The following is a 27668-nucleotide window of genomic DNA, read 5'->3' on the forward strand; positions in this document are numbered from 1 at the left end:
GAGCTACCAAAATATTTTCTGCATTCCGAAGAGAAAGTTGCTGAATGAAATTTCGAGGGAAGATCACGCTGCAACGAAAACGCCTTTGTTTTAATCATTGACACGCCAACACGGGTATCATACCTGTGACACTCTCTCTTCCAATTCGTTAAATGACGAGCTACCATTTTCTGAATTTTTTCAATATCCTCCTTAAATCGTATCTGGTAAGGAAACTTTATACGCAGCGGTCCTCCAGAACAGGATGCACAAACCTAGTGTAGGCAACCTCTTTACTATAGGCAGATAAACCTAGACAAAGAAGAAGACGGGTTAGGTGTACTTCCCGTCGACAGTGAGACAGTCTGAGACGTAGCTCTAGTTAGGATTTGGGAAGGATGGGGAAGAAACTCGACTGTCTTTTCCAAAGGTATCAGCCATAATTTGCCTTAATCGGCGTAGGGCAACCATGGAAAACGTAAATATTGACGTCTGTGTAGGGATCTGAGCCGCCAGCCTGTAGAAAGCGAATCTTGTGTCTTGCCACTACACCATTTACTTCGGTATCTGCTTATAAGTATGCATTATCAGCTTTCCAAGCAGAATACTAAAATTATCAGTGACATTTGATTACAAAGGCTTTGGAGCAAATCATGACACTACAGTGCGTACGAGGGTCGGCTATTTTTGTACTATAGTTAGCCAGCTGAATAAACTTCCCCTGCACATCACGCACGTGGACGGTATTTTGTGCGGAGAACACCCTAGCGCCATCATAATGATGGTGCCGAATAGCCGTCCCAACCACTCAAAGCTGTGCCTGGTGACACACGTTCTTAGTGGCTGCAAAGTTGTAAGGTTGTTGTTTTATACAGAATATTGTAGTTTCGGTAATATTTTGGATGTGACGAGGAAAAGTAAAGCTGCAATAGTATCCTAGTAATAGCGGGCAACATCTCTGTCAAACAGGTTGCGCTGCGAGAGACTGTTAGTAGAACCTTTGCTTGGCAGTGGAGTGCAGTCTTGGAGAGAGAGAGACGAGGAGTTGAGTTGTATCTTGTGATGGGGTAAGATGTGTTTAGATTGTACTGTATGCCAGCAATAATTTTTTCATATTATTTTTCATTTATGGAGAGGTATTTTGTAAATTCATTCAGAAGAGTTCAAAAAGTACTCTAATAGCGCATTTGCCGAGACACCCAAGCGTAGTAATTAATTTGGTCAGGGATTTAGAATTGGAGATTTCTGTGATAATGTATGATTTACTGATTTTTCTTCAAAGATGGATAGCATACTTGTTTGTAAGAAAGTAACGACATGAAACTTCCTGGCAGATTAAAACTGTTTGCCCGACCGAGACTCGAACTCGTAACCTTTGCCTTCGAGTCTCGGTCGGGCACACAGTTTTAATCTGCCAGGAAGTTTCATATCAGCGCACACTCCACTGCAGAGTGAAAATGTCATTCTGGAAAGTAAAGACAATTTGTTCAGGTTTTTCCACTGTAAGTATATAGTGAATTTTTCACGTATTAAAATATTTTGTATTAGTGATGTGAGGTTTTGTTAATACAGTTATTTGATTGCTTTTCCATCAATCAGCATTCGTCTCTTTATTACAAGTTTCACATATATATATATAATTCTGCTTTCATGAGTTTCTCAGTAACAGAAATTTAACTGACAGTGATCAATGCAGTAATGATATTTATTGGCACAGAAGTTTTGTGTATGTCCCTATAGCTTGAAGCACGGATTGTACATCGCGCTGCTGCATTTATTCATTGCACAAACAGGTAGGCCATTTATAATTTACCTGTGATGCAATTAACATGACATACTTTTCAGATAGGTCATCTTGGAAGTTATTTACATCTCACGTTGCACTGCACAGTTCAATTTTGCATTGCTGATCGCATTTCAAGAATTACGAGATTGCTTACAACCTTAAATACGAGGTTACTTGTTCCTCTAATCACGATCTCAGCTTCACATTACCACACAGACAAAATACCAGTTAATATAACTATACATTACCGTACAACAGAAAATAATTAGCCACTTTCAAAGTATCTGTCATGGATCGTGAGTCACCGATGCAGTTTGTGTTAACGGAGCGGTGTAGTGTCTTTAATTTCAAACGTATGTGACATAGCCTGTTCCTCTAGCCGTAGGAAAGTGAGAGAGGCGAAACCTTAAAGAGCCAATGCCCTGAGCTCGAATATAACATAGGACGCTATTTTGATGAAGAAGGTATAACGGGAAGCTTCTTGTAGCTTTGTCGAAACACGTTGAAAGAGTAGCTGGTGCTCAGAAATGTAGAAATGACTAGGGACAAGTGTGCAGTAGATCGAAGTAGCGCTTACTGCGTTTGCCCGAGCTCCACTTCTCTCTGGCACCTCAGCGTGCGTGCAGCGGCGAGGCAGGGACTGGAGGAACTCGGGAGGGAACCTGCCCTCCCCGTGCTATCGCATCCGCTGCAACCATACACCGGTGCAGCAAGTCGAGGGTAGCCGGCGCGCGGCAGCTGTCGTGCCACCCCTAATGCATGCGCCGGGCGGAGGGTGCAGACTTGTAGCGTCCCCTGCAACTGGTCGGCCCGGCGCGACCGGGGCCACCACTTGTCGAGCCGGAGAGGCAGCGGCGAAAGCAGCGCCCTGGAACTGCAACTACACTGTGCGCCGTAGTACCATGCTCCACGCCACGTCGTTGCCAGCGACAGCGTCTGCGAACAGCCGGAGTCGGTGCCAGTTGCACTTCCTAGAAGGCTGTTGCTATTTTTAAAAAAAACGAGAATCCGATATGTTGTTGTTGTTGTAGTCCAAATACTGGTTTGATGCAGCTCTCAGTGCTGCTCCATCCCGTGCAAGCCTCTTCGTCTCCGAGTAAATACTGCAACCTACATCTCTCTGAATCTGCTTATGGTATTCATCTCATGGTCTCCCTCTACGAGTTTTACGACCCCCCCCCCCCCCCCCACACGCACACACTTCTCTCCAGTACTAAATTGGCGATCCCTTGATGCCTCAGAATGTGCCCTACCAAGCGATCCCTTCTTTTAGCCAGGTTATGGTACAAATTTCTCTTCTCCCCAATTCTATTCAGTACCTCCTCATTAGTTGCGTTATCCGATTTATCGACATTTATAAAAATATCTTAAACTGCCGTCGATATAATGAAAGAGTATATCGATATCGCTATCGCTTTGTCCCCCATGTTGCGCGGGGTTGGTGTGGTTAAATCGGATTTGGCATGTTAACTTGAAGCGGTGACCGGATGCCCTTCCTGTCGCCATCGCGTACCCCCTGGGACGGAATCAGAGTACCCCATCTGTCGGCGTCCAGTGTAAATCATGGAAAACTGCGGATGTTTTTCAAATGTCTGTGAGTCATGTAACTGAGGCGGGACATGGGGACCAGCCCGGTATTCACCTAGAGGGATGTGGAAAACCGCCTAAAAACCCCATCCCGGCTGGCCGGCACACTGGCCCTTGTCGTTAATCCGGCGCCGGATTAGATCCGGGACCGGCGCGCCTACCCGGGTCCAGGAAGCAGCGCATTAGCGCAAAAGAGTATATCGATACATCGACGGAAAAAATTTCGATGATCCGGCCTATAAAAATATCGGCTGCCCATTATAAATATACTGCCGCTTTTAGGGCTGTAAATGAGAGTATTGATTTATTATTAGTTATTCTGTACATCAACAAGCTAAGAGCCTGCTTATCTGCCTTAGAGCGAGAATTTAAAGGAAAATGATGCACGTTCACGTTTGGCAATAACCACTTTGCTTAAAACGGCAAACTGCATGTAAGTGACACAATAAAAGGTGTCCGACGCGCCCGTTGTTCGATTTCGTCACATATCGGATGTGTCCGGAGCACTTCATGTCGACTTCCCTGTTTTTTCATTTCTGAAAACGCCAGCGAACTAGCAGCTGTAGTGACAAAACTGCTTGGTGAAGTTAAACGTTGCAGTGGCTGCTGAGCTCCGAGAACCGATTACGTCAGTATTTCCCCCTCACACGTCTGCGCCCACCACTAAGACCAATCTTGTCATTTAGGTTTTCGTTCATTTTCAGCAGCTGTTTTTGAAGGAGGCCTATTGAAGAAATACAACAGTAGTTGCCTTAAAACCTGTTTTTAAAGCAACTGGTGCGGTATTTCTTCACATCGGAAATCTTATTATTCCATCCATACCGCCCCGCCACCCCTCTTCCCTATTGCAATTGGACTTCTTTGTGTCACCTACACTTGCTTCACACAGCCAAAGAGAAAGAGCGCAAGTAATGAAAGCTCAAAAAGTAGCAAGACTCCATACAATGAAAGTAAAATTATGCTCTACTACAATTTCAAATATTTACCGAAAATTGCGAAAAAAAAGTAACAAAAAATAAAAATATCGGTTCGCGTGATTGCCATTTCGTTAGCGATAGTTCGATAAATCGATGTGAAAACTACCGAATGTGAATATCGGTATATCCTGGAAAAAATATCGATATTTCGATTTCTTGTCAACAGCTCTACTCTGTAGGCTTTGGACAGAGTCCTTGCGGACTAGAAAGAAATCGTAAGATCGACCCGTTTCCATGAAACGTCGACAGACGGGCGCACAAAGCTAATGGCCTGCATCTGTGACATCGATCTGTCGTAGATTTTGGAACAGGTTTTATGCTCGCTCGTTATGACATTTCTCAAGACACGAAATCTCTGGTGTAGGTATCAGCAAGGGTTCCGTCAGAAACGATCGTGCGAAACCCAGCTCGCTCTGTTCATCCATGAGATGCAAAAAGCAGTAGATAACAGCATCTAGATAGATGCTGCGTTCTGTAACTTCCGGCAGGCATCCGAAACACCTCCGCACTGCTACAAAGTGAACAAAATACGCTTACACACAATATCAGGTCATCTGTGAGAGTGGATTGAAGTGCTTCTAGCAAACAGAACACAACATGTCAGTCTAAACTGAGAGTACTCTTCAGTCGTAAAAGTGACTTCGCGCATGCCCCAGTGGAGTTTTACAGAACCATACATTTCAATGTATGTAGAAATGACCTGGTAGTCGGAAGTATCTTGAGCCTTTTAGTAGACAATGCTATTGTTCACAGAGAAGTCGCGAGAGCAGAAAATTGTAGCGCGTTGCAGGAAGACCTGCAGAGGATCGACGCTTAACACATGTAACGTGTTGCGAATACATGGACTGAAAGATCTTTCATTATCTGATTACAAAATTGTAGAAGAATCATTGCTAGCTGTTACATCCACAAAATACCTAGGAGTATGTGTGCGGAGCGATATGGAGTGCAACAAACACATAAATTAATCGCTAGTAAGGCAGATACCAGACTGCCATTCATTGGATGAATCCTCTGGAATGTAAGCCGTCGAAAGAAAGGAAGTGGCTTGCAAGACTCCTGTTCGACCAATACTTGAATATTGCCCGTTAGCATGGGATCCATACCAGATAACACTGATGGAGGAAATAAACCAGATCTAAATATCTCCACGTTTCGTTACAGGTTCATTCAGTTTGCGACTATTACGGACATCTGATAAACGTAGCAATCAATATCCCCGCAATATGGTACCTCCATGCCCAAGGAAATGGTCGTCGAACAGAAGCACAAAACAAGTCTCTTACCTCTGACATCGATGTGTCATAGAACTGTGGAACACGTTTTATGCTCTCATATTATGATATTTCTGGGGGCCGAAAATCTCCTCTGAAGGAACCAACATGCGTTACGAAAACAACGATGTTGTGAAACCCGTCTCGCTCCGTTCGCCCGCGAGACCCGGAAGGAAGTAGATACCGGCGTAGGGGTAGATGCCGTGTTTCTTGACCCCCAAAAGACATTCGATACAGTTCCGCATTACCCTGTGAACAAAAGACGAGCGTGTGGAATATCAAGCCCACTGTGTACCTGGACTGAAGTGTTTCTAGCAAAAAGAACACAGCATGCCATTCTCAACCAAGAGAAATCTTTAGAAATAAAACTACCTGCGGACATGTCCCATGGCAGTTCTATAGGACCATTACTTTTCACAGTGTGTATTAATAACGTATTGGATAATTTCATAAGTCATTCACGGATGACGCTGTTGTATACAGAAAAATGGTAAACGTAGAAAATTACTGCGAAGTGCAGGAAGACCTGCAGAGGAACAACGCCTGGTTGAGGGATGGCAGTTGAGTCTTGCGCAGAAACAAATGTAACATATTGCGAATAAAGTCGCAGAAATACCCTTTATTATATGATTACGCGATTGCAGAACAACCACTTCCATAAAATATCTAGGAGTATGCCTCCAGAACGCTATAAAGTGGAACGCCCACATTAAAGTAATCGCAGCTAAGGGCGATGCCAGGCTGACATTCGTGGTGATTTGTGGCGCAGACATGTAGATGTAGATGTATTTTCATGTGCCGGTCAAGGCTGTGTGTTTCAAAAAAAAAATGTTCAAATGTGTATGAAATCTTATGGGACCTAACTGCTAAGGTCATCAGTCCCTAACCTAAACCATCCTAAGGACAAACACGCACACCCATGCCCGAGGGAGGACTCGAACCTTCACCGGGACCAGCCGCAGCTGTGTGTTTCGAAGTACCCTTACTGACTGTATCTTTCAGAGTAATGGAAGGTTTTGAACATGTAGGAGTATGTGAGTGTAGCGAGACGGATACGGAGCGAACACGAACTCCACCTACAAAATTCCAGAGGCTTTTCAGGGATATTTGCAGTGTATTTTGGTATAAGGGAGCGGTAGTTTCCGATAGTTTCTTGCCTCCATTTATCTTTCTATCTATATTGCACTGAAAATATCTGCAAATGTCAACGTTGTGCGTTGCGTGGCTTGTTTGTAAACAAATTAATTCCATTCACTTGTTGAGCCATTCTACTCTTAGTCCTCAATGTTGCATTCGGTAATACTCCGTTCTGTCCCAGATATGCTTTTCCGGCAGTATTAGTTGTACGTTAGCAGTGATATACAGCAACTTGCGTAGGTTCTCAGATGAAAAGTTGGCTAATAGGCATCTCGTGTTTGTCTTCACTGAATGCGGTGGAAGAGTCGCAAATCGACGCTATTTTGATCTGTTCCCGCAATGACGGTAACCATATCGCAGTATTTTTTTCGTGTAAGTGCTGTTACATTGCTCTGTGTTTTGTTCTGCACGTTTAGGAGATAGGATGTTACAGTAATTTTATCTCTTGATTAGGTATTCTCTCAGAAACGAACAAACTGAATAATTCGTAATTACGTTACAAAGTACACCGGAGCCCATGAGGACTTTATACCAAATACGCTGAAAATATTCCTGAGCAATCTCCGAAATTTTGTAGTTGGAATTCTGGTTCACCATATTTGTCTTTAATATGATATGGCATAACTGCTGCCTGGTTAGGCTGCAAAAAATAATTAGAAAACAGAGAAGTGACAGGATATGAGCTGGTTCCTGTAGCAGGCCATTGGCTACCTCAATATTAAACGCAAACGATATTCTTGAGCAGGCCGGGGTGGCCGAGCGGTTCTAGGCGCTACAGTCTGGAACCGCGCGACCACTACGGTCGCAGGTTCGAATCCTGCCTCGGGAATGGATGTGTGTGATGCCCTTAGGTTAGTTAGGTTTAAGTAATTCTAAGTTCTAGCGGACTGACGACCTCAGAAGTTAAGTCCCATAGCGCTCAAAGCCATTTGAACCATTTTTGATATTCTTGGCTGTTGACCCCAAACTAGAACTGCGAACATCGGTAACAGACAAGAAAACACCTTTAGTGTAGACCACATTCATCACTAGACGGAGACCAAGCAGCAGAAAAGACCAGGTTCTCCTAGGACCCCGGACGCCATCATAAGTAATGAAGAATTCGAGTATCTTACTGAACTCAATTTCTTATCTTGGTTCTGCGTACGGTCCCAACGAAATAATAGACAGAGATGTCACGTGTTATTCGTGTGCCCCCAATAATTCATTAACAACTTAAGATATCGAGATCAGGTTTTCGACTTTTGGTATTGCTTATTTTTAGCATAATGAATTTTTATGTACTGAGGTACTAAAGCAGTTTTGCATGTACCTTGAAAACAGGGTTGCAATGATGCGGCGTTCGCCGCTGTTTGTAGTTAATCTTTTAGTAAAGAAGCGGCAGGAAAACGCTAAATAGGAAGATCAAGATGGCCTTATAGCTTATGTTTCGTGGCAGGTGTAACTGAGTCCTGTTGTCAGTTTCTGCCTAAACATTTAACTAATTCTTCATATTCTTTCGCAAAATATTTTATTGAAAATACAAAAGTCGTATTGTCGGAGTCATTATTTCGGGGCTATTGGAACATCGTTAAGAGTTCCAGTTTTGCAACAGAATGAATGGTTTTCTTTCAGACTATACAGGATCTGCAATACGAAGCCACACGTCACGACATAGAGGTCAACATTAATGGAAAAACTGGAAACTCCTACACAAGAACTGTACGATCCATGACGAGTCTGCGTCGTTGTTTCCACGTACGATAATACGAGAAAGATGTTTCATATCATGTGAAAGTTTGCTATCAGTACTACCCGCAACAAAAAAGTTGGGTATACTCTATAGGTTCCATATCTTATCAAGAATAATTTGTAGCTTTTCTTTCCCTCGTCCCGATCATGCGAAATTTGCCACGTCTGTTCCATGTCTGTGTCCGTTGCACTTGTAACTAACTCTTGAATTTACGGTTTGTTTGTTCAGCAGTCTCGACGATGCCAAGTGCATATTTTAATGAACAGTTACATCCTATTTATTTTGTTTTGAGGCAATGGTTGACTTTTTTCCTTCTTTTTGTTCTCCGTACATTTCACGCACAGCTATCCAACATTCCTTTCTAATATATTTGGATATCATCCAAATCTGACATTTCACTACAGCGAACATGTAGTGAACACTCTCGGTTCTTGGCGCAACTTCTCTCCGTATATCCCGTTAACCTGCGCGATAATGTGACCGTTTTAGATGGAAATAAACGCGTGCAGCCGTGTTTTCAGCGTCGTTGCAGCGCTATGTTTTAAGGTTAGTGCCTTTTGTGTCTCTCACCGCATTTGTAATAGCAGTTGAAGGACATTTCGCTTGAGATACAATTGTGCCATAAAAAGAAAAGTTCAGATTATATTGAAATCGTCGTTACTATGATTACATCACAAGTTTCGGAGATTATGAACAGATTTATTTCCTCTATACCAGCAATCTTGCATTAGAGATTGAGAAAAATGCCTTTTACCATACAAAATTTGTAGTTGGTTTGTTACAATTTTTATTCATGTTTCTAATGAATTATTTATTCTCAAGCATTGTTTTCACTGATTCTACATTTCAGTTCCGATCCTCAGTTATCCCGAGCAACATAATTTTTCTGGTTACAGTAATTAAAGTCGTCTGCTCTTTTAGTTAGAACCTTGATATCTAGCAGTGTGCCAGTTGCTCTGAGTAAGTTATTCCACAATTGCTGCTTTGAATTGTTTCGAAAGACGACAAACGAATCAGCCAGCAGTTAGAAATCCTGTCGCTGCAGATATGTCAGATAGTTAACTCACATCATACTGTCGTCTGTCTTGACCGAGAACTGGCAGTTGGCAATCTTAAATATCTATTTGTATTCTCCTCAGAATTAGAGCGATCTATTTTGTGCTATGGTGTAACTGTAAACAAGAAATGTTATTACCTTCCTTTTAATATTTTCTGTCATATGTGGCTCATAACTATCAGCTAGTTGATCCTCTCCTGTTCGTTATATAACTCCAATATTTTCCAATAAAGCGTCTCACAAAACAGCTCTCTACATCATTTTTTGTATTTCTTTTTACTCGTATTTATTGACTGCACAATCTCTTTGGCCTGTTGATGAGAGCTGGTACGTGCTGTAGCCTAAAGGCATCATTACTGGATTTAGTTACATGAAGTTATTGTATGTATGTTTTCTTTTTTAGAGAATCCAGATTCTTTAAAAGGTGAGAGGAGTACCATAATTAGCTTACCACCAAATAATTCATGATAATGGTCTGAATGCAATTTATAGTTTGGCAGAGATTAGTTAGCATACATTTAGCTGTCTACAAAGAAACTCCCCATTCCTATAGTTCAAATATTATGCTATACAGTTCCTTCATTTGGTTTCTTGATGCATTTATTGCGACTGAAGACTTTTCGTACGTTTGTACATTCTTAATTCTTATTAATCCCTTATATTCAGCGTACTTTTTAACTTTTACTTCTCCCCCCTTCATTTATATTGCACATTCAAGCAGTTACACAAACGCATTCACCCATCCGCCCAAACACACACACACACACACACACACACACACACACACAGACACACACACACACACATGCGTGCACGGACAAGCGCGCATGTAAAATACACACGCGTGCGTGGATACACATACGATACACACATAGACACACTGATGATTTTTCCTTGAGTTAAGCCTATCAGTGACTGATGCTGAGGAACTCTTTGTCTGAGCATCGTTGAAATTACATGATCATTACACATCATACATTTATTGAGTGGTGATCAGGGTAGATAAAAATAAAAGAAAGCATTTATTTCAAATGTTTTTATGTAGGAATGTATCAAAAACCAGAGGATATAAAAATGTACAAAATATTATTTTATATATATCTATATACAAAAATGTAACATTCTCTCGTAACCGGCCACGGCCAATACGTGAATTCTGATGAGGTCATAAGCGTCCACATTACTACTAACGATGCTGAAATATTTCAGCCAAACAATGAAAATTCAAACTCCTTAATTTTTTCAACGAATGATAATATACAATGGTGTCAAATAATTTAAAATCAATGATGAACAAGATAATGTAAAGTATGCTTCTTTAGTAGCAATGAAATATAGATTTTCCTTTGTCATTCTTCTTCGTAAAATGGTGATCTGTCACTAACAAAATACATGTGTAAAATATCTCAACATTATTAATGCAAACAGCTCATTAAAAACATCTAAAATTTCTCAAAATATACTATACTGACAATATTGGGAATATCGGTGTATAAGATATGTGAAATTTAACTGCGCTGCAAAGTGCTACAAAGATGTTATATGTGTACTTCGTGTTCACGGAACCAGCAAATGACGAAACGCTGATCTAATCAGTCCAAATCATAAAATATAAAGTACACTTTGTGTGGGCTACTATATTATTATCTGTCTTACGTTGGAACACCGGACAAATTCGAATTTTCATAACTCGTCAAATCATTAAACGTTTGCATCCATTAAAGGTTTGCGATATTGTATTGTAAGATTGACCACTACAACAGAATTGCAGTTTTACAGCAGTCCTTTATAAATGTTAACAGCTGGATGCGCTAACGAGTTGCCATGTGATATTCCTTAGCAAACACAAACACTGCGATACACTGATAATGGCATCCGAATTTGTGCTTATGTATATCTTACTAATTTACATAACAAATTAACACGCCAGAAATTTTTACAGTTCTTTTTGTACATTCACAGCAGTTGTGAATTTGAAATTCCTCGATTTTGTAACGCACACCAGGTGCATTCTTTACAACTTTTCAATAAAATTTAATGTCATCCATTAACGCGTGCAGTAATAGGTTATCTACAGAAACAATTAGATACCTAACAAACATAAGGCACCTTGCTGGGAAAATATCTGATACAAGCATAAGATTTTCTTTTCAGTCTTCTTTTACAATTGTGTCGATATTGTGGCACAGTCCCCTTGAGGAGGTTCACCGCTCAGCAAAAGCGACTAACGTACAGTGAACGTTGCACGCTTCATTCCACAGTCCAATACACACATATCCCTTGGAACGTGCTCTGCTTCTTTTTAGGAATGTATGAAAGTTGTTTATATATAATAATATCAAAATATATACCTGTGTATATATATATATATACAAAACGTACAACGTAAAACTTCGTACAAAAAGATACTGACTAGATAAAAATATTTTATATTTTATATAATTTATATAAAATGGCATATCAAAACAGATACAGTCTGAGTACAAGCAACCCTTTTTGTTGCATTCACAGCACCGATTTTGCAACTTGGGATGCTCACAAGAAGGCACTTGTCAGGAAAGACTACAAGAAGTTCGGCGGCCGAATAAATGGCACCATGTTGAGGTCGAAACGTCTGCTCCGATGACTGAATTGTACATGCGGCTGACTGATCACAGCCAGGGAACACCTGCAAAAAGAAGAAAACAAACAATAAATTTACAGTTACAGGTAGGAAATTATTACAAAACTAAGACAACAAATATGGATAATGGTGTAAGATTCATATATGAAATACAACTAGTGAAACACGAATAGCACTGAGGTGATAGGGAAAAAAATATTTTGACGTGTGGGAGGGGGTAAAAGTGGGACAGACAGAGTTTGAGCTGAATACACCGTCATTCTATGAAACGATCTCTAAAAGAACTATGTAGATAGTGAAGAAAACATAGTTTGAGGAAGAGCAGCGGAAAAACATACAATACATATTGCAAGAGGTATACGCTAAATGCCGGCCGGAGTGGCCGAGCGGTTCTAGGCGCTACAGTCTGGAACCGCGCGACCGCTGCGGTCGCAGGTTCGAATCCTGCCTCGGGCATGGCTGTGTGTGATGTCCTTAGGTTAGTTAGGTTTAAGTAGTTCTAAGTTCTAGGGGACTGATGACCTTAGATGTTGAGTCCCATAGTGCTCAGAGCCATTTGAACCATTTTTTATAAGCTAAATCTTTGTGTCAACAATGTAAAGTCGTTATCGGGGTCGTGCTGATGTGACACAACACACACATCACTTCCGAGGCAAAACAGATTCTGTTCAAAAAGCGAGGCACTGGGAGAACTGAAGCTATAAGGGTTGGCCTCGTATCGTTACTCGGTAAATCAGTTGACAAGAGCACTGGCAGTGAAAGAGAAGGTTCCGAGTTCGAGTCCAGGTTTCAGTCTTCCAGGAAATGTCAAAAAACAAAATGCTGGTTGACACTTGTTCTAGCCGGTAACTGTTTGACGGACGTAAATGTGTACTAAAATGCCAGTAAAAGCTGACATACGTCACACAACAGGTGCGTTGTACGTAAAAGCATTTCAGAATGCCAGTAGCACACTTGTAAATGTAAACGTCATCAGATGGTAAAGCTTTCCCTTTCGACATATTTCCCTCTTGAGTATTCTTTGCACGATTTTGTAACCGTATAAGGGACTGCTGGCTTCACCTCAATGTGGAGCACACAAACAAGTACCCGTAACCACTGCTACAGCGAGACCAGTTAATTCTGGCGAATACGGACAATTTTGTACAAGAACACTGTCACGGTAGGTCTGAACAAGCAGTTACCGTTTCCGTCACGAGTCGAGCACTAAGAATCTGTTTTGCGTCTGAGCGAATGGCGAGCAGACCACCCCACTTTAAAAGCCGCAGAGATTCTCTTCACATGTAAATGGGACCGGCTTACCTCATACCTGGCTATAAGCATTAATTATTAATTAGTACGCGCATTAACATACTTCGCTCTACTTTTGAATGCCCGTCAGACGAGCGGACGCGCACTTTTTGATGCAAATACGATTTATGGGGCGGCCCATGAATGGCGTACAAACGACTTTGTCCCGTATACCTGCGGCGCTTACCAACTGGAGCACTTTTTCCCCCTCGCCTGCTATCGGTAACGCGGCCAAGCCTAGCGAGAGCAACGGCTTCGCGAGCCCCCGGCCGCACTACGCGGAAAAGGTAGCGAAGCTTGTGCGGGATAAGAAAACCGGTGTCTGCTCGCGACCCCTCGCTTCTTTCCGCTGCGGCTACCAAACCAGAAAAGATGCGCGACCGGCAGCGAAAGAATGGCAGAATCCTGTTACGAAAGAATACTCGGACGGGGTGCTGCGTACCTTCAGACAGTTCACGGAACTGTTATTCAGTGTACTTCACAGTAAGCAATTCCAGTTCTTGATATAATGCCCTAGTAGCATTGTGAAAATTAAAGTAGTTTTTAAGCAAAAGGAAAGAGGTGGGGGTGAGGGGTCCTGTATCAGGCCAATCAACCATCCTACTATGTCAATAATTGGAGAACCACTCGACCAAACAGAAACAAACAGGAAAACGGGGCATTTGGCTTGCGAAAACAGCCATACACATACGTGGGACAGTTGAAAAAAAATCTGTAGATAATGTGAATTCAATTACAACGGCCAAATTTCCTGTGGGATCAAAACTGTGTGTTTGACTACACTTGGAAAGAGCCTCATTTGACGTACGCTGCTCTAATTATCTTAGTTATCTAGACATACTCCGTGGCCAGATTTAAAGCTTCATCTGGTCTGTCTATCTTCTTTTTTTTTTCGAAAACTAGCAGGAGAGTATTCGTATGAACTAGAAAAAATGGGAAATAAACGTTCAAGGTCCCTTAGATAAAGTGGGCCTCCCACATGAGCGAGACCTCGAACTGGAGAAATACGTGGCAGAAATTAATCGCGTTAAATGATGCGGTGATAAAAATATTGAATCGCTTTCGGAAGTAGTGGAGTTAAGTTCTTGCTCCACCATCTAATTAGACGTTGTCTGTGGTTTCCCAAAATCACTTAATACGAATGCTGCTGTGGTTCCTTCGAAGTGATTACGGTTGATTTCCTTCACCATCCATGTCGCGGACGAACTCGTTGTCGACAAAAAGTTAATTCCCAACCTTCACTTATTCCCCCCATGGCATTAAGCGATTTGGAAAAACCACTTAAAATCTGCTTGAATCGCCAGAGGAGTATTTGACCTTTCTGTTGTTTCGTCTGAGTCCTTTGGCGGTACTTCTTCCAAGTCAGAAGTGCGGCGTCGAGACACGTAGCACGGTATCAGTTTGTGATAGTGTGATTAACCTGTTTCGAAGAAAATAGAAGTATTGCTGCTCGGTGTGCCTCATTCATTTCACTTGGTATTTGCTACTCGGAAGAAAAAAAACCAAACATTTGTGATAGATTGAGAAAGACAAAACTCTGAAAGGAAATGACAGAACGGCGACAGTTTTCTGTCTTTTCAAAGAGTAAAGGAAATCCTTTCATTTGCATTGTTGTGATCTTTTCTTTTACTATTCGTGTCTGGACTGCTGCGAATTCAATTTCGAGTGCGCTCTGCCCGCGTACTGCGAGAGTGGGCGGCAAACCGAGTGGCAGCAAGAGTCGGCGCTGCAGAAAGCAGCGGAAGGCCGATTGCACGAAGAGTCGGCCCTTTGTGCGGCTATCAGCGGACCGATAGCGGGCCGCCGGACCGCGACTCGCGACGCTCTGACGGCCGTGTCGCCCACCGAGATCTGGCGCTGCGGTACTGGTCCCTACCGTGTCCTGGACCCGAGCAGATCTCGTCCGCCCATCACAGGTTTTCATCTTTCCTCTCATTAGACAGTGCTGGACGTATTTGTTTACGTTCAACCAGTTTGTTACTAACTGAAGTGACCGTATTCTATACAATCTTCACTTTGCCAGACCCGATCAGTAGCTCTTCACTTGTGTTTTATCTATCTGTTACCTACCACTATACTGCTGTAGCTCTGCACTTGCATATAATCTGTCTCTCACACGTGCCATTGACGGATATATCTTCCTTTTCTGTTGAGAAATCTCGACACCGGTTGACTTACGTTCGAGAAAGGTTATTTGCATGCTACAGTCAGCTCTGTAGAGTCCCTTCTTCACTTTTGTTGTTTTATTTCAGAATTCATTGTGTTCTCCTCGGTACCTTTCCTAATTGTCTGTTCAGAGTATTCTGTCTTTTACCCTGCGTTTCCTTCATACTTACGATGTCTTTTCTTATTGTCATCGAAAGTCTCAGAAAATTTATCACGACCATACATTTCCGGAGAGTAGTAAAGTTACCGAGCGAGATGCAGTGGTTTGCGACCGTGAATTCAAGTTCAAGCGGGTTTCAAAAAACAGCCGCCTAACGATCCAAATTCAGGTATTCGACTGTTTCATTTAATGTGAGTTCTGGGATGGTGCCGCGCAGGATTAGCCGAGCGGTCTTGGGCGCTGCAGTCATGGACTGTGCGGCTGGTCCCGGCGGAGGTTCGAGTCCTCCCTCGGGCATGGGTGTGTGTGTTTGTCCTTAGGATAATTTAGGTTAAGTAGTGTGTAAGCTTAGGGACTGATGATCTTAGCAGTGAAGGCCCATAAGATTTCACACACATTTGAACACATTCTGGGATGGTTTTTTTGACAACGGCACGGCCGATTTCCATCGTATTCCTTTTCTACGCTGATTTTGTGCTCCATCTCTAATGACCTCGACGACGGACCAGTAAACAATAATTATCGTTCCTCCTTTCACTAAAGAGACTCAGAAGTGGTACTTAGTTTGAATGCTTTTACAGTTCGCAATTGCTTCAAGCGAGGTACACGGTACCCAGTATTTAGTAATACAGCTGCTGTTGAAAGAGACGCTACGTTGCTCGAATAATTCTGCATTACGGAAGCCAACACAGTGTTAGCTCCTGTCTCTGAAGAAATGGCTCGTTATAGGGTGTTGTCAAAAGACTGAATCGCGCTAGGCTCACTCAGACATCAGAATTTCTGCAGGTCATTTTATATGGCAGTCCAGATGTCCGATCCATTTCTATGCACGAAGGAGGAAATAAAGGGGAAACTCTGCCTCTTCGTCCTCTCAAGGTCAGATGGATGAGAAAATGAGCCACAATAAAGTTTGCATTCAAAAGAGCAGACAGCAGCACGGTGCATACAACTTGAGCCGCAACGACGAGCAGGGTTCGGGACTATCAGTAACGTGTGAGCGTCTATGAGAAGGAGGGAGATGCTGCCACGTGCCGAATCGCTCCATCGTGAAGTCCAGACAGCGAGCGGGAACGTTCAGGCCGCTCGGGGCAAGTTGTGTTTCCAGTCAAGGACGAGTCCGCCGGCAGACGGAGGAAGAGACCCTCTTTATGGCCAGGAAATATTTTAAAATATCTCGACAATGGCTGCTCGTTCGAGGGGGCACTGCCTAGCGGATGGGAGGGGAAGCGGTCTGAGGAAGGGGCGCCGAGTCTTTATGTGAGGCAAGCCAGCGTGACGGAGAACGCGCACAAAGGCGCCGTCTGCCGCCTGCACCGGACTTGTACGAGTCCGGCCGCTCCCAGCCACGAGACAAACTGCACTTCGTCTCGCGACATCCAATCGCAGAGTACAGCGCTACAAGTAGTTGTGTGTAATCAGAGATACCTACAAAGGAAAAAATGAATTTTGCTAATTAAGTCCACTATATCTACAAAACATAATGAAATACGAATGGATATACTATTGTCGTCACCTAGCTTGTACCCTCTGTCCCCTTTCTGAGTTCCATATGAAGCTGAGAGACACTTTCTTTAGCAGACCCAGCCGCTGATCTCGATAGTTACGCGGTCCATTCTTTAGGAACAAGGCTTGACTGCTCTGAGTCCATTTTTAAGGTCACGTCACCCCAGGGAATGAACAGAACGCTGAAGAAGTCAGCTGGCGAGATGGTGCCGATTCAGTAAATAAAATGGAAAATGTGGGCAACACTGTATGCTTCAGACTATTAGCCATGACACTATTTCAGCGGTTTGCGCAGCCCATAACACTATCAGATCATCAGCCACTGCTCCTCATATGGATGAGTGGTTCCAGCTCTGCATTTTATCAAAAGGAAGGGAAGTGGTTTCACGTCCAGTCGACAACGCTATCTTTACAGGACACAAAAGCTCGGATTACGAAAGAATGCCCGAAGGACATTGCCCCTGCTCTTTTCAAAAGAACCATCATAGGACTTGGCTGGTGCGATTTAGAGAAATCTTGGAAAACCTCCATCTGGATTGCCGGACGAGGATTTAAACCGTCGTCCTCCCGAAGGCGAGTCCAGCGTGCGAATCACTGTACCACCTTGTTCGGTCACATTTCATCATCCTAGAGAAATATCATCGCTGGGGATGGGGGGGGGGGTGCCAAAAATCGAATTTGGGACCTCTGTGGACAAGAATCCAACAACGCCAACATTCATTACCATTCGTCCACAGAGGCCACCAGGCGGGTTAAGTGTGTGCAAGAGGACAAATGAAGAGGAGTAGTAGAGAGAGGCATCACGTTTCCTGATTCTACGACGTTCCACAGTCATGTCCAAAAGAGCTTAAGAAATTTAGTTTGTAGCGATTTTCTTAACGGACTGCTACAGAACAGTGCTATGTTATGACAATGCAGAACTTGCAGAATGTAGGATATGCGAGGATGCTGAGTCCCGACAGCCCTTGCTCCAGTTCCCAGGACACGTCACACGTGGTGGATGTCAGCTCAGCTGGGCGAGAGTCTTTTATAAAAATGCTCGGGGCGCAGGTACCTCGGCGGCACGAGCAGGTACGCGAGGTAGACGCTGGAGGCCGGAGAATTCCTTTTGGGCGGCTGAATGCGTGAGCTAACGTCGGAGCTTTGTGCCGCAACCTGGCCGGGCCGCCACGCGCGCACCACAATGGCAGCGCGCCACCCTCCCAGCCTCAGCTTCCCTGCTCAGAGCGGGCTGCGCTGCTCCCAAATCCCAGGACCAGTCGCCTGCAGTGCTCCCCCAGCAACACAGCTGCAACACTCCAATGGTACTGGGCTCCGGACTGTCTCTGCCATTCAAGCTCCGCTGTTGTTCTTCGTTTTATTTGGGACTGATGACTTGGACATTGCGTTGTATCGAGTGCTCTCTTTGAATATATGCCCTTAAGCGTTAACAATTCACGATTTCGATACTCCCAGAGCTTCTAGCTTAGGCAACTACTGATGTTTCGATTCTTTCGCTAGACTGTTGCACGAACTGACAGATGCGTGACAGAATTCGAGAAGCAGATACTATCAAATTCAAGGTATTATTTATAAAGTAGGTTCCCCTTACAACGAATGGAGTTACCATTTCCGCCTGCATAATATGTAGCTATTTAAGACTCATTTAATAGAACAGATGGGGTATGAAAACCCAAAATGCTCCACTACACACATTTGGTCTTATATTGCTACGACTCCAATTTAAATCTTTTTGAATGTTGAGTCCTCCAGTGATGCAGCTCTCGGATTTGAGCACAGAAATAATCTCTGCTATTTTGTATATGTTCCACTGTAATAAAATGCTCAAATGTAAGCTCATATCATGTCTGTACTGGTCAAAGAGTTTCATCCTTACAGAACTTAGCATAGCAGTTTCCTCGTCAAGTAACTGGAACAAAAAGTAGGTATTCTTCGGGCATGCATCGGAGACACGTAATGTGTATGATTTTACAATAAATGTCCAGCAGAAAACGACGGTAGTTAATATAAATAGAGACTATGGTGGCGGTAGGTGCTGGGGAAGTAGATAACATGAGAGCAAAAGATGATATAATGTATGAAATTGGTCAAGTGATGCAAGAGGTTGAAAGGTAGAAAATAAAAGAAGGAGAGTGATAATGACAGAAGAAAAGAGTAGAAATGAGAGATAAGACCAGAAAGAGAAAGAAAAGGTGCTTAGACCACCTGTGGGGGATAGCTGAACCAACATAGGAAACTGATCCTTCTCGAAAAAAAGTTTAGGTACGTCTCTGTCGTCTTGTAAAATGCAGGATTCATAAAAACTGACGAAAGCCTGTTTTCAAAAGCCTAGGCTCCTTCTTGAAAGAAAGATAACATGGGAAAGAGGGAGGGAAGAAGGCTTGGATAGTGAATTACATTAAAAACGTGCGAAGCTAACAGTCGAATAAGGAAGAAGAAACAGCATAAAGGACAGTGGAAAGCGTCCAGTATATACCTGTCGTAAGACAGATATCCCAAAGAAGACTCCATCCTTAAGACGGAAGGTCTGACTGAAGAAAGCTTAATGAAAGAAACTGAAGAGGGTGAGAAAGATCTACTGGATCCACGGTTGGGTGGCGAGGAGACGGTACGCTGAGTGTGACATCAGTTTCACGCCAGTGAGCAAAGTGGCTTCACGATAGAAGAACTGGGCTGTTAATCGGGAGGTACTTGGTTCGAACCCTCGTCGGGCAGTCCTGATTTTGGTTTTTTGTAGCCTCTGTGATTCACTCGGTTGTCGGGATGATTTAAACCTTGTCTTGTCCAATTGATGCAGTGCTGACAATCTAAAGCGATCGACGACATAGATTCTCAACTTCCTACTGAGAACAGCAATGAGGACTGTAGATGCCCGTACAAACTTCGAGGTCTCCGAGCCTAGACAGAGGGGCGGTAGCTCCCAGGCGCCACCTGGGTGCCGGCGCAGCTTTTCGCACGTGTCCGCCGTCAATGGCGAGTGTCTGCGGCGAGTTTTTCGTGCTCCTGCGTCGCGCTGTCATACAAATGAGGTGGGCACGGGTCCTGGGCTCTTTGTGTCGTTCCGGCGACACGTCCCGTTTTTGTTCTTGCCGGCCGGGAAGAATGCTCGCTCGGTCCCCGGCATTCACGCGCGCTGCTCGGGCCAGGGAGCGCGTTTAAAGCGCACATCGGGGTATTGTGGCCCGCGCCGGGTAGTAACCTTGGTGCGCCGGAGCACTGACCTGTTTTTCTTTTCTTTCTTTATTCTGGACGGCTGCTTCGAGCCAGACAGAGTGGGCGCTTTTGTTTTGAGAGCACACTCCCGTACCTCCTGCACTCTACCCCGTTTTTGCTCGGAGATTTTCTCGGTCAGCGGTCTCCGTGCAAGCGGTATTCAGCCCTTTTAGGCAGTCCCAGTTATGCTTCTCGTAATCCCAAATCCCAACGTCGTTGCCAGCAGAATGAACAGAAGGACGATGCTACTCTGTACGAAATGTCAAGCTGAAGTGTGCAGACTTCTAATCTCCAGATTTAGATTTTTCATGGTTTTCCTAAATCCCTTCAGTTTGTCGTGGTATATATATGAGCCAAATATGCTTTCCTTCGGTGCGGATGCACACCATGCCCCATCTGTTAAGGGAATCAGGAATTACGAATAATGGTTCAAGGGTTGATGTCGTTACGTCAGTAGTGAATATGAGACTGGGAATCTGGGTAAGAAGGGATGCGTGCTCGGATGGTCGAGACACTTGAGGCGACCGCTCACGTAAAGCGGAAATCGGGTTCCAGCACAAATTTTGATCTGTTGCTACTGACATTTCACTGCCCCAATGCGGCTAATATCATTAAAATCTTTGAATTCTCATTTTCTCTGGGCTGTAAATCCGTCTTATCTGTAGTATACGTTAACCATTTGCAGCTCGTTAGAGCGCAGTCAAGGAAGATTGAAAATTAGCATTACGTTGACAGCGGATATGAGACTTTCGGAAAACTGAGCAAGTATAAGAATCTCCCTAGGATTTCCTTCAAGTGATAAGTCACGAATAACCTGTATCTGAAGACTGGAAGAGGGATTTCGATGTAATTAATCCCAAAAAAGTGCTCTGCTTTAGTCAGTCCTCACATAGCTTGTTGGGTGTTTCAGGATGTTCACGGGAAGTAGGTGTCAAAGTTACGTCATAGTAAGTGTACTGCCTCTCACCATTGGCTGTCCTTGCATGGACTTCGATTGGTCTTATTACTTCGATCGGTCTTATCATTTAGCCCATCCTGACCCAATCCTCTAATGCTGATGAAGGACTATGCAGTGCCGATAATACAAATTTCAATGTATTTCATGTGTGCCCTGATGTCTCTCTGGCTGTGGCATTGCACGTAAGTTTTGACCCGGCTGCAGTCACCTCCTCAACTGCGCATTACATACAACTGTATCAGCGAATTTGTGTCAGTAACTGTATGTAAAAATTTATAGCAACGAAGATACTCGGCAGCCACTTACTAAAGCTTTTATTTATTGTTGGCGACGGGTTTCTGACTATTTAACTGTCAGAATAGCTCTCAAATACGTAACAAAAAGGTTTTTATGCTAACGACGCTCCTGACGAATGAAGTCATGTTTTTTTGGCCCATTTTCATTCATCAGGAGCGTCGTTAGCATAAAAGTCTCTCTGTTACGTATCTGAGAGGTATTCTGACAAGTTAAATAGTCGAAGATGGAGCCAAGGTTCAGAAACGTGTCGTAAATAATAAATACAAGCATTAGTGACTGCCTACTGAGTATCTTCGTCGCTATAGCGGTTTTACATACGGTTCCTGACACAGGATACGCGTATACAGTTATATGTAATGTGGAGCAATTGCTACAAAGCGAGCAGCCGAGATAAAATATTATTTTTAATGGCCGTAAGTAGACAATGTCGTAGGGTTTCTATCCCTGAACCTGCAGCTAGTAGCTACAACGAACCCCGAACAATTTCAAGTAGGCTGGCGCAAACTGGTCTACCGTCTGCGTCCTGTTTATGAACGTCAGACGTTATGTCGCGGGGACTAGTCCCGAGAATTTACTGGTACCTGTTCCCCTGCACTTCGGCGCCGCCTAGGGCCAGTGGGTGAGTGGCGTTAATAGGTACGCGTTAACGGTCACACGGCGAACAGGTCGTACTGGTATGCCCGTTGCGAGGAGCGGGTCCGACTCGCTATCAGGTATCGAATGTAACAAAGACGCGAGCCATAGTGAAGACAAAAACAACATAAAAAAGGAGGGGAAGTGAAGGCGAAGAGGCGGAAGAGTAGCAACAGAAGCGCGGGCTAGCTCGGCGACGCCCGTTAGGCGTGAGGCAGCGGCCGCAACAGCAGCACAGCGAGAGTGCGGTGGGCGGGGTGGTGGAGGGGAGCGGCAGGGGAGGGGGGAGCGGCCTGGCCGGCTGTCCGTGTCAAGGTCAGTGCCGGCACTCTCGCTCTCCGGCGGCGAGGCGCTCAATGACGCAGCACGCGACACTCCGCGCGCCTTCCCGCCCGCCGTTCTTACGATTACGCAGGAGGGCGGCGGCGCTAGGCCGGCTTCGCGATCGTGTGGCTGGCGTCTCTGGACACACGTGCAGAGGTCCTCTGTTCGATTGCTGTTCTCCCTCTCACATTTTTCTCTGAAGCGAGACCGTCTGGATTACGGTCTACTCAGGTTCGCGCTGTCCAGCTCGAAGGTGCATGACCCCATGATCAGAAAGATGTATGCGAAAGCAGCCTATGTGATGGAAGCGCCTAGCGTTTAAACCAGAGCGTAAAACTGCGAAAACGTCTGCTAAAAGGGCGTATAGATCTCGGCTTGCGAATAAATAAATACGAATGAAAAAGATAAATTGATAAAAATGATAATATTGATGAATCATCATATAAACTTTGTTGCTGCTTGAATTTTCACACTATCTTCTTAACCTTCTTTAACTTGACAACTGCGTTCAATTTCCGAAAGTAAATACTGTGCTCATCTAAACAAAGTTTCACAGATTACTAAAACTATGTTTCTTGACCCTATATGGGAAATATTACATCAGCACTTCTTTCGCTTCTTCGCTTCAATATTTCGACTTTCTACCATGTTTCATAAAATAATGACACCATTACAACGCAACAGACAACAATTGCGGCGTTAACAGTATTGCAGGTGCCAACGAAAATAACAGAGACCAAAGAAAAGCTTGTCGTAACACAAACTGTGTGCAGTTGACAACAAAACAAACCTCATCGCTATTCTCGAAAATGTGCACCAAGAATAAATTTTCCTGCAGTGCGAGATACATTTGTAAAAGGGTAAAGCAAGCAAATTCCTTAACTCGTTAAATGCTGTACATGTGCTTATTGAAATTAACTATTTATCACTCAAAAAATACACAATAAATACTGTAAGGATTATTCTAGCTACACAAATACTTAATTTGAGCTGTTATATTCCGAATTTGTTTGGCAACATTCGGAATATAAAACGGCTGTGGTAAAAATCCTTGAAATAAAATAGTAATTTAAAAGCTGTATTGTATAAATCAGGGAGGATAAATATCTTAAAGAAGAAATACAACCGTTCATCACCCAAGAAAATTAGGAATAAGAGAAGTCTTAATGATTACGCAATATGCTTAAAAACTACAGTAGCTGTAAGCATGGTTGAGAAAACTAAAGAAAGGGATAATTGCAAAATAAATTTAGATGTAGAAGATTAGATACATTTCAATACTGTTAACTGCCATCACTGTACAGAAAAAAAAATGTAGTGCAACACATTCACATTGTGGAGAAATAACTTATGAATTTAAATTTTGATTATTCGAGAAAAAGTAGGATTTCTTGCTTCCTTATTTCAGACAGTGAATACTCTTCAAAAAATGGTTCAAATGGCTCTGAGCACTATGGGACTAAACATGTATGGTCATCAGTCCCCTAGAACTTAGAACTACTTAAACCTAACTAACCTAAGGACATCACACAACACCCAGTCATCACGAGGCAGAGAAAAGAATACTCTTCACCAGACAACAAAGTAAGATTAATCGTGTACTTGAACGATATTGAGACGAATGGGATAGTACCTGAAACAACGTAGCTGTCAGAAGGATGTATAGTACTCAAAATATATGACCGATCTACAAAATCAAAATCAAGGGCAAGTTGGACACATTTTCAGAATAATGGAGGAAAAAGAATTTCAGCATTGATCATTCCAGTTTCTTCACTTGTGATCGGAATAAGAAATGTTACGTACTGTCTTACAACAGTACTTCAATAGTGAGATTTGAAATGGGAAACCCCAGTTCAGTTTATGTTTAGTCGACTACGACGAAGGAAGAGCCTGTATTTTTCAGAGATAATCAGAGTGATAGATGGTACACAAGTAATTAAAGAAAGTGTATTACGACCTTATACGCCTCAAAAGCATTTATTAATAGAAACGAAGAGAACAGATCAGAATCCATTTACAAGCAAACCTGGACAAACGCCGTAACTAGCTGTAAAATGCAGTGCACGGCCAGTGTATAAGCAACATATTTTCCGAATATGCGTCTTATTCTGCAAGTGGATAACATGATAATGGAACAGTCAATTAGCATATCATGAGTATGAGTTCTCACGAGTCAAATGAAGCGGTTAATCTGAGGGTCCTTCGTAGGTGAAGGTGGTTATTGTCAGAACATGTCATGAACGTCAAAACTTCCAGCATTAGCCAATGTGAACCAAACAAAATTAGATTACAACATACAGGACAGTTTTAGTTACAGCATGAGGTGTCTGCACTGGCCGTGAAATGCATTTTAACGAAGAGAATGTATAAACTAGTAGACATAGTGCAATACGTATTAGAGCACAGTTCGGAAGAGTGAAGGAAAGTATTTATCGGGTGACGTACCTTTCCGCATCACTGGCTCTGCTGCCACCACGAGATGGCGTCCAGCAGCTCCTCGTCTTCGGGACTCATCGGCTCGTAGCCGTCGTAGGCGTCTGCGGTGCCGTTGGCCGCGTACACCGTCGAGGACGCCGCGTACGACGACGAGCCCTCCGACGCGAAGGACGGCGTCGGGGACCCCGACGAGCTGGCCGCCTCGGAGCAAGGCGGCGACAGCGACGAGCCCAGCATCTGCGACGGCGTGAAGTGGCCGACTGCGGACGCGGCGTCGTCGGAGGCGTAGTAGGGACTCGCGGAGGCGGGCGTGTCGGGAGCCGCCACAGGGCCCCCGGTCTGGACTCCGTCGTGCTCCGCCAGCAGTTGCTGCAGGCTGCGGATGTACTCGACGGCCATCCGCAGGGTCTCCACCTTGCTGAGCTTCTTACTCGCCTGGCGTCCGCTGCCGCCGCCGCCGCCGCCGCCACTGCCCGCGCCGGGAGAAGACAGCGCCGCCGCCACCGACGCCGGGATGTGCTGCCTCAGCGTCGCGAAGCCGTTGTTCACTTGCTTGACTCGGTTGCGCTCGCGGGCGTTCCTCCGCGCGACGGACGCCGGCTGGTGGTGGTGGTGGTGGGCGTGGTATCCGCCGCCGGCGTGCGGCTGGGTACCGTTCCCGGAGGCGAAGTTGATGCGCCTCTTGCAGCGTAGCAAATCCGCCTGTTGTGCCGCCGCCGCGGCGGCCGCAGCCCTGACTTCGGAGGTGGCGGCCGCGATGGGCCTCTTCTGGTGGACGAGCAGCGCGTGCTTGGGCAGCAGCGGCGACAGCACCTGCGGCTGCTGCTGCTGCGCCACGCCGAGCGCCGCCGCGGCTGACGGAGACGTCGTCACGATGACGCAACTGGCACCGGTGGCCGCCGCCGAGGCCGGCTGGACGAGGCTCGCCACGGCCTTCTGCTGCGGGCCCAGGGTCATCACGCTGATCGACGCTGTGGCCATAAATAGCTCACTCTTCTTTCGATTGTGTCCCTTTGTGGAGTCTGTCAACACTGCACCGCCGTATCAGTCATTGAGCGGTGCCAGCGAAACACTTTGCTTCCTCCGTCACTCGCTACGATACTGCGCCACCGATTCCTAAAAGCGAAATCGGGAACCTAGGAGAGTCGGCGTGGAGGTCGGAGACGCGGTCTTACTCTCTCGCGCGAACTCGAGCGGAGCTTGCTGACGCAGCCAGCTGCGATGCTGACGCTACGGAGGCCCGTGCCGAAATGCTGTGTAGCCCCGGTGCGCCAGTCCCTATGTACAACAGATACAACACTGCCCCTGCGGCCCTGCCTCCCCTCCCGTCCCCCTCGCCCCTCGACCCGGCCCCCCGCGTTCCCCTAGCTGCAGCCTGAACTGAGAGCCGAGCGGCAGCAGCCCAAAACCTTTTTTCCTCGGCACAGTAGGTGCTGCGCCTGTGTGCGTGCGTGCGTGTGTGTGAGAGAGGGGCGGAGAGGCGGAGGGAGGGGGAGGGGTAGGCGCGCGCGGCCCCCACCCCGCGTGCCGCCGGCCGGCCACAAAAAGCGCGCCTCTCGCCGTCTGCGTCGCGCGCGCGCCCCGCCGCTGCGCCCTCTCTCTCGGCGGTCGCGCGACAAGCGCGGCTGAACGCGTGCCTGCGACGTGCGGCGCATGCCGCCTCCCCTCCACCGGCGGTCCGCCGCCTCTCCTCTCACCGCCGCCGCCGCCGCCGCCGCCGCTGCTGCCTCGCTCGTCTACCTTTTTCCCTTCCTGCTCTCTGGCTTCGCCGCTGCTACTCCTCGGTAGCCACGCGACCGCCCGACTCAGCTGCACCTCACTACCGCCTCAGACTGGGCGTATGCGCACAAACTTGCGGCACCCGCAACTTGCAACAAAATTGGCCTGGACTGCCGACACTGTCAACGGACTAAATATCGTTTCGGCTGTTATGCAAGGTGAACTTCATCGGAACTACGACCTTCACTCTCATTTTGCCGACACACCTCAAAGAAAGGTCGAAAGCTTAGAGTGGTCGGAGCGTTGACGACGGCATCTCGGACGAACGTAGCAACAATAGATTTTAGTACGTCAAAAATTACATCCTCAGGTTGGTCTTTATTATTCATACATCAAGCAACATACACATAGATTTCAGACTATATGTCCCCCCATCACATATGTCTGGCAACCCAATCACGTCGATCGATATCCATACAAATTATTAAAATGTATGTGTGTATGTTCTACGTCTCCTCCTAAACCAGTGGAGCGATTTCAGTCAAACGTGACACACGCGCCACTTACTGTTTGAAAAGAATCTCTGTAGGGATAAGGACCATCCATGTAAAAGATGTGTTATCGCTCTCTATATTTTCGCTGTTTATACAGCAAAATTGCTGCATGAAGCATGACCTTTTAGTTTATTACGTCTTCACTATTACCTGTATCTGTGGCACATTTCTCAAATAAGAGTGAACACGTGGCAGTTATATACTGAAGCGCCAAGGAAACTGTTATAGGCATGCGTATTTAGATACAGAGATATGTTAAC

The 27668-nt window shown here is 45.0% G+C and overlaps 1 protein-coding gene across 1 annotated transcript; it reads right to left on the bottom strand.

Moving 5' to 3' along the window:
• Positions 1–10560: 10560 nt before the first annotated feature.
• LOC126176789 (achaete-scute homolog 1a-like) lies at positions 10561–26405 on the bottom strand. The gene is made up of 2 exons (XM_049923961.1): positions 25145–26405; positions 10561–12197 (listed from the first exon to the last, which is right to left on the bottom strand). Exon 1 carries the CDS (start codon positions 26114–26116, stop codon positions 25154–25156), a length of 963 nt encoding a protein of 320 aa, XP_049779918.1. The 5' UTR covers positions 26117–26405; the 3' UTR covers positions 10561–12197; positions 25145–25153.
• Positions 26406–27668: the final 1263 nt, after the last annotated feature.

The sequence above is a fragment of the Schistocerca cancellata genome, chromosome 3 (assembly GCF_023864275.1).
Source record: "Schistocerca cancellata isolate TAMUIC-IGC-003103 chromosome 3, iqSchCanc2.1, whole genome shotgun sequence".
NCBI classification, from domain to species: Eukaryota; Metazoa; Arthropoda; class Insecta; order Orthoptera; family Acrididae; genus Schistocerca; species Schistocerca cancellata.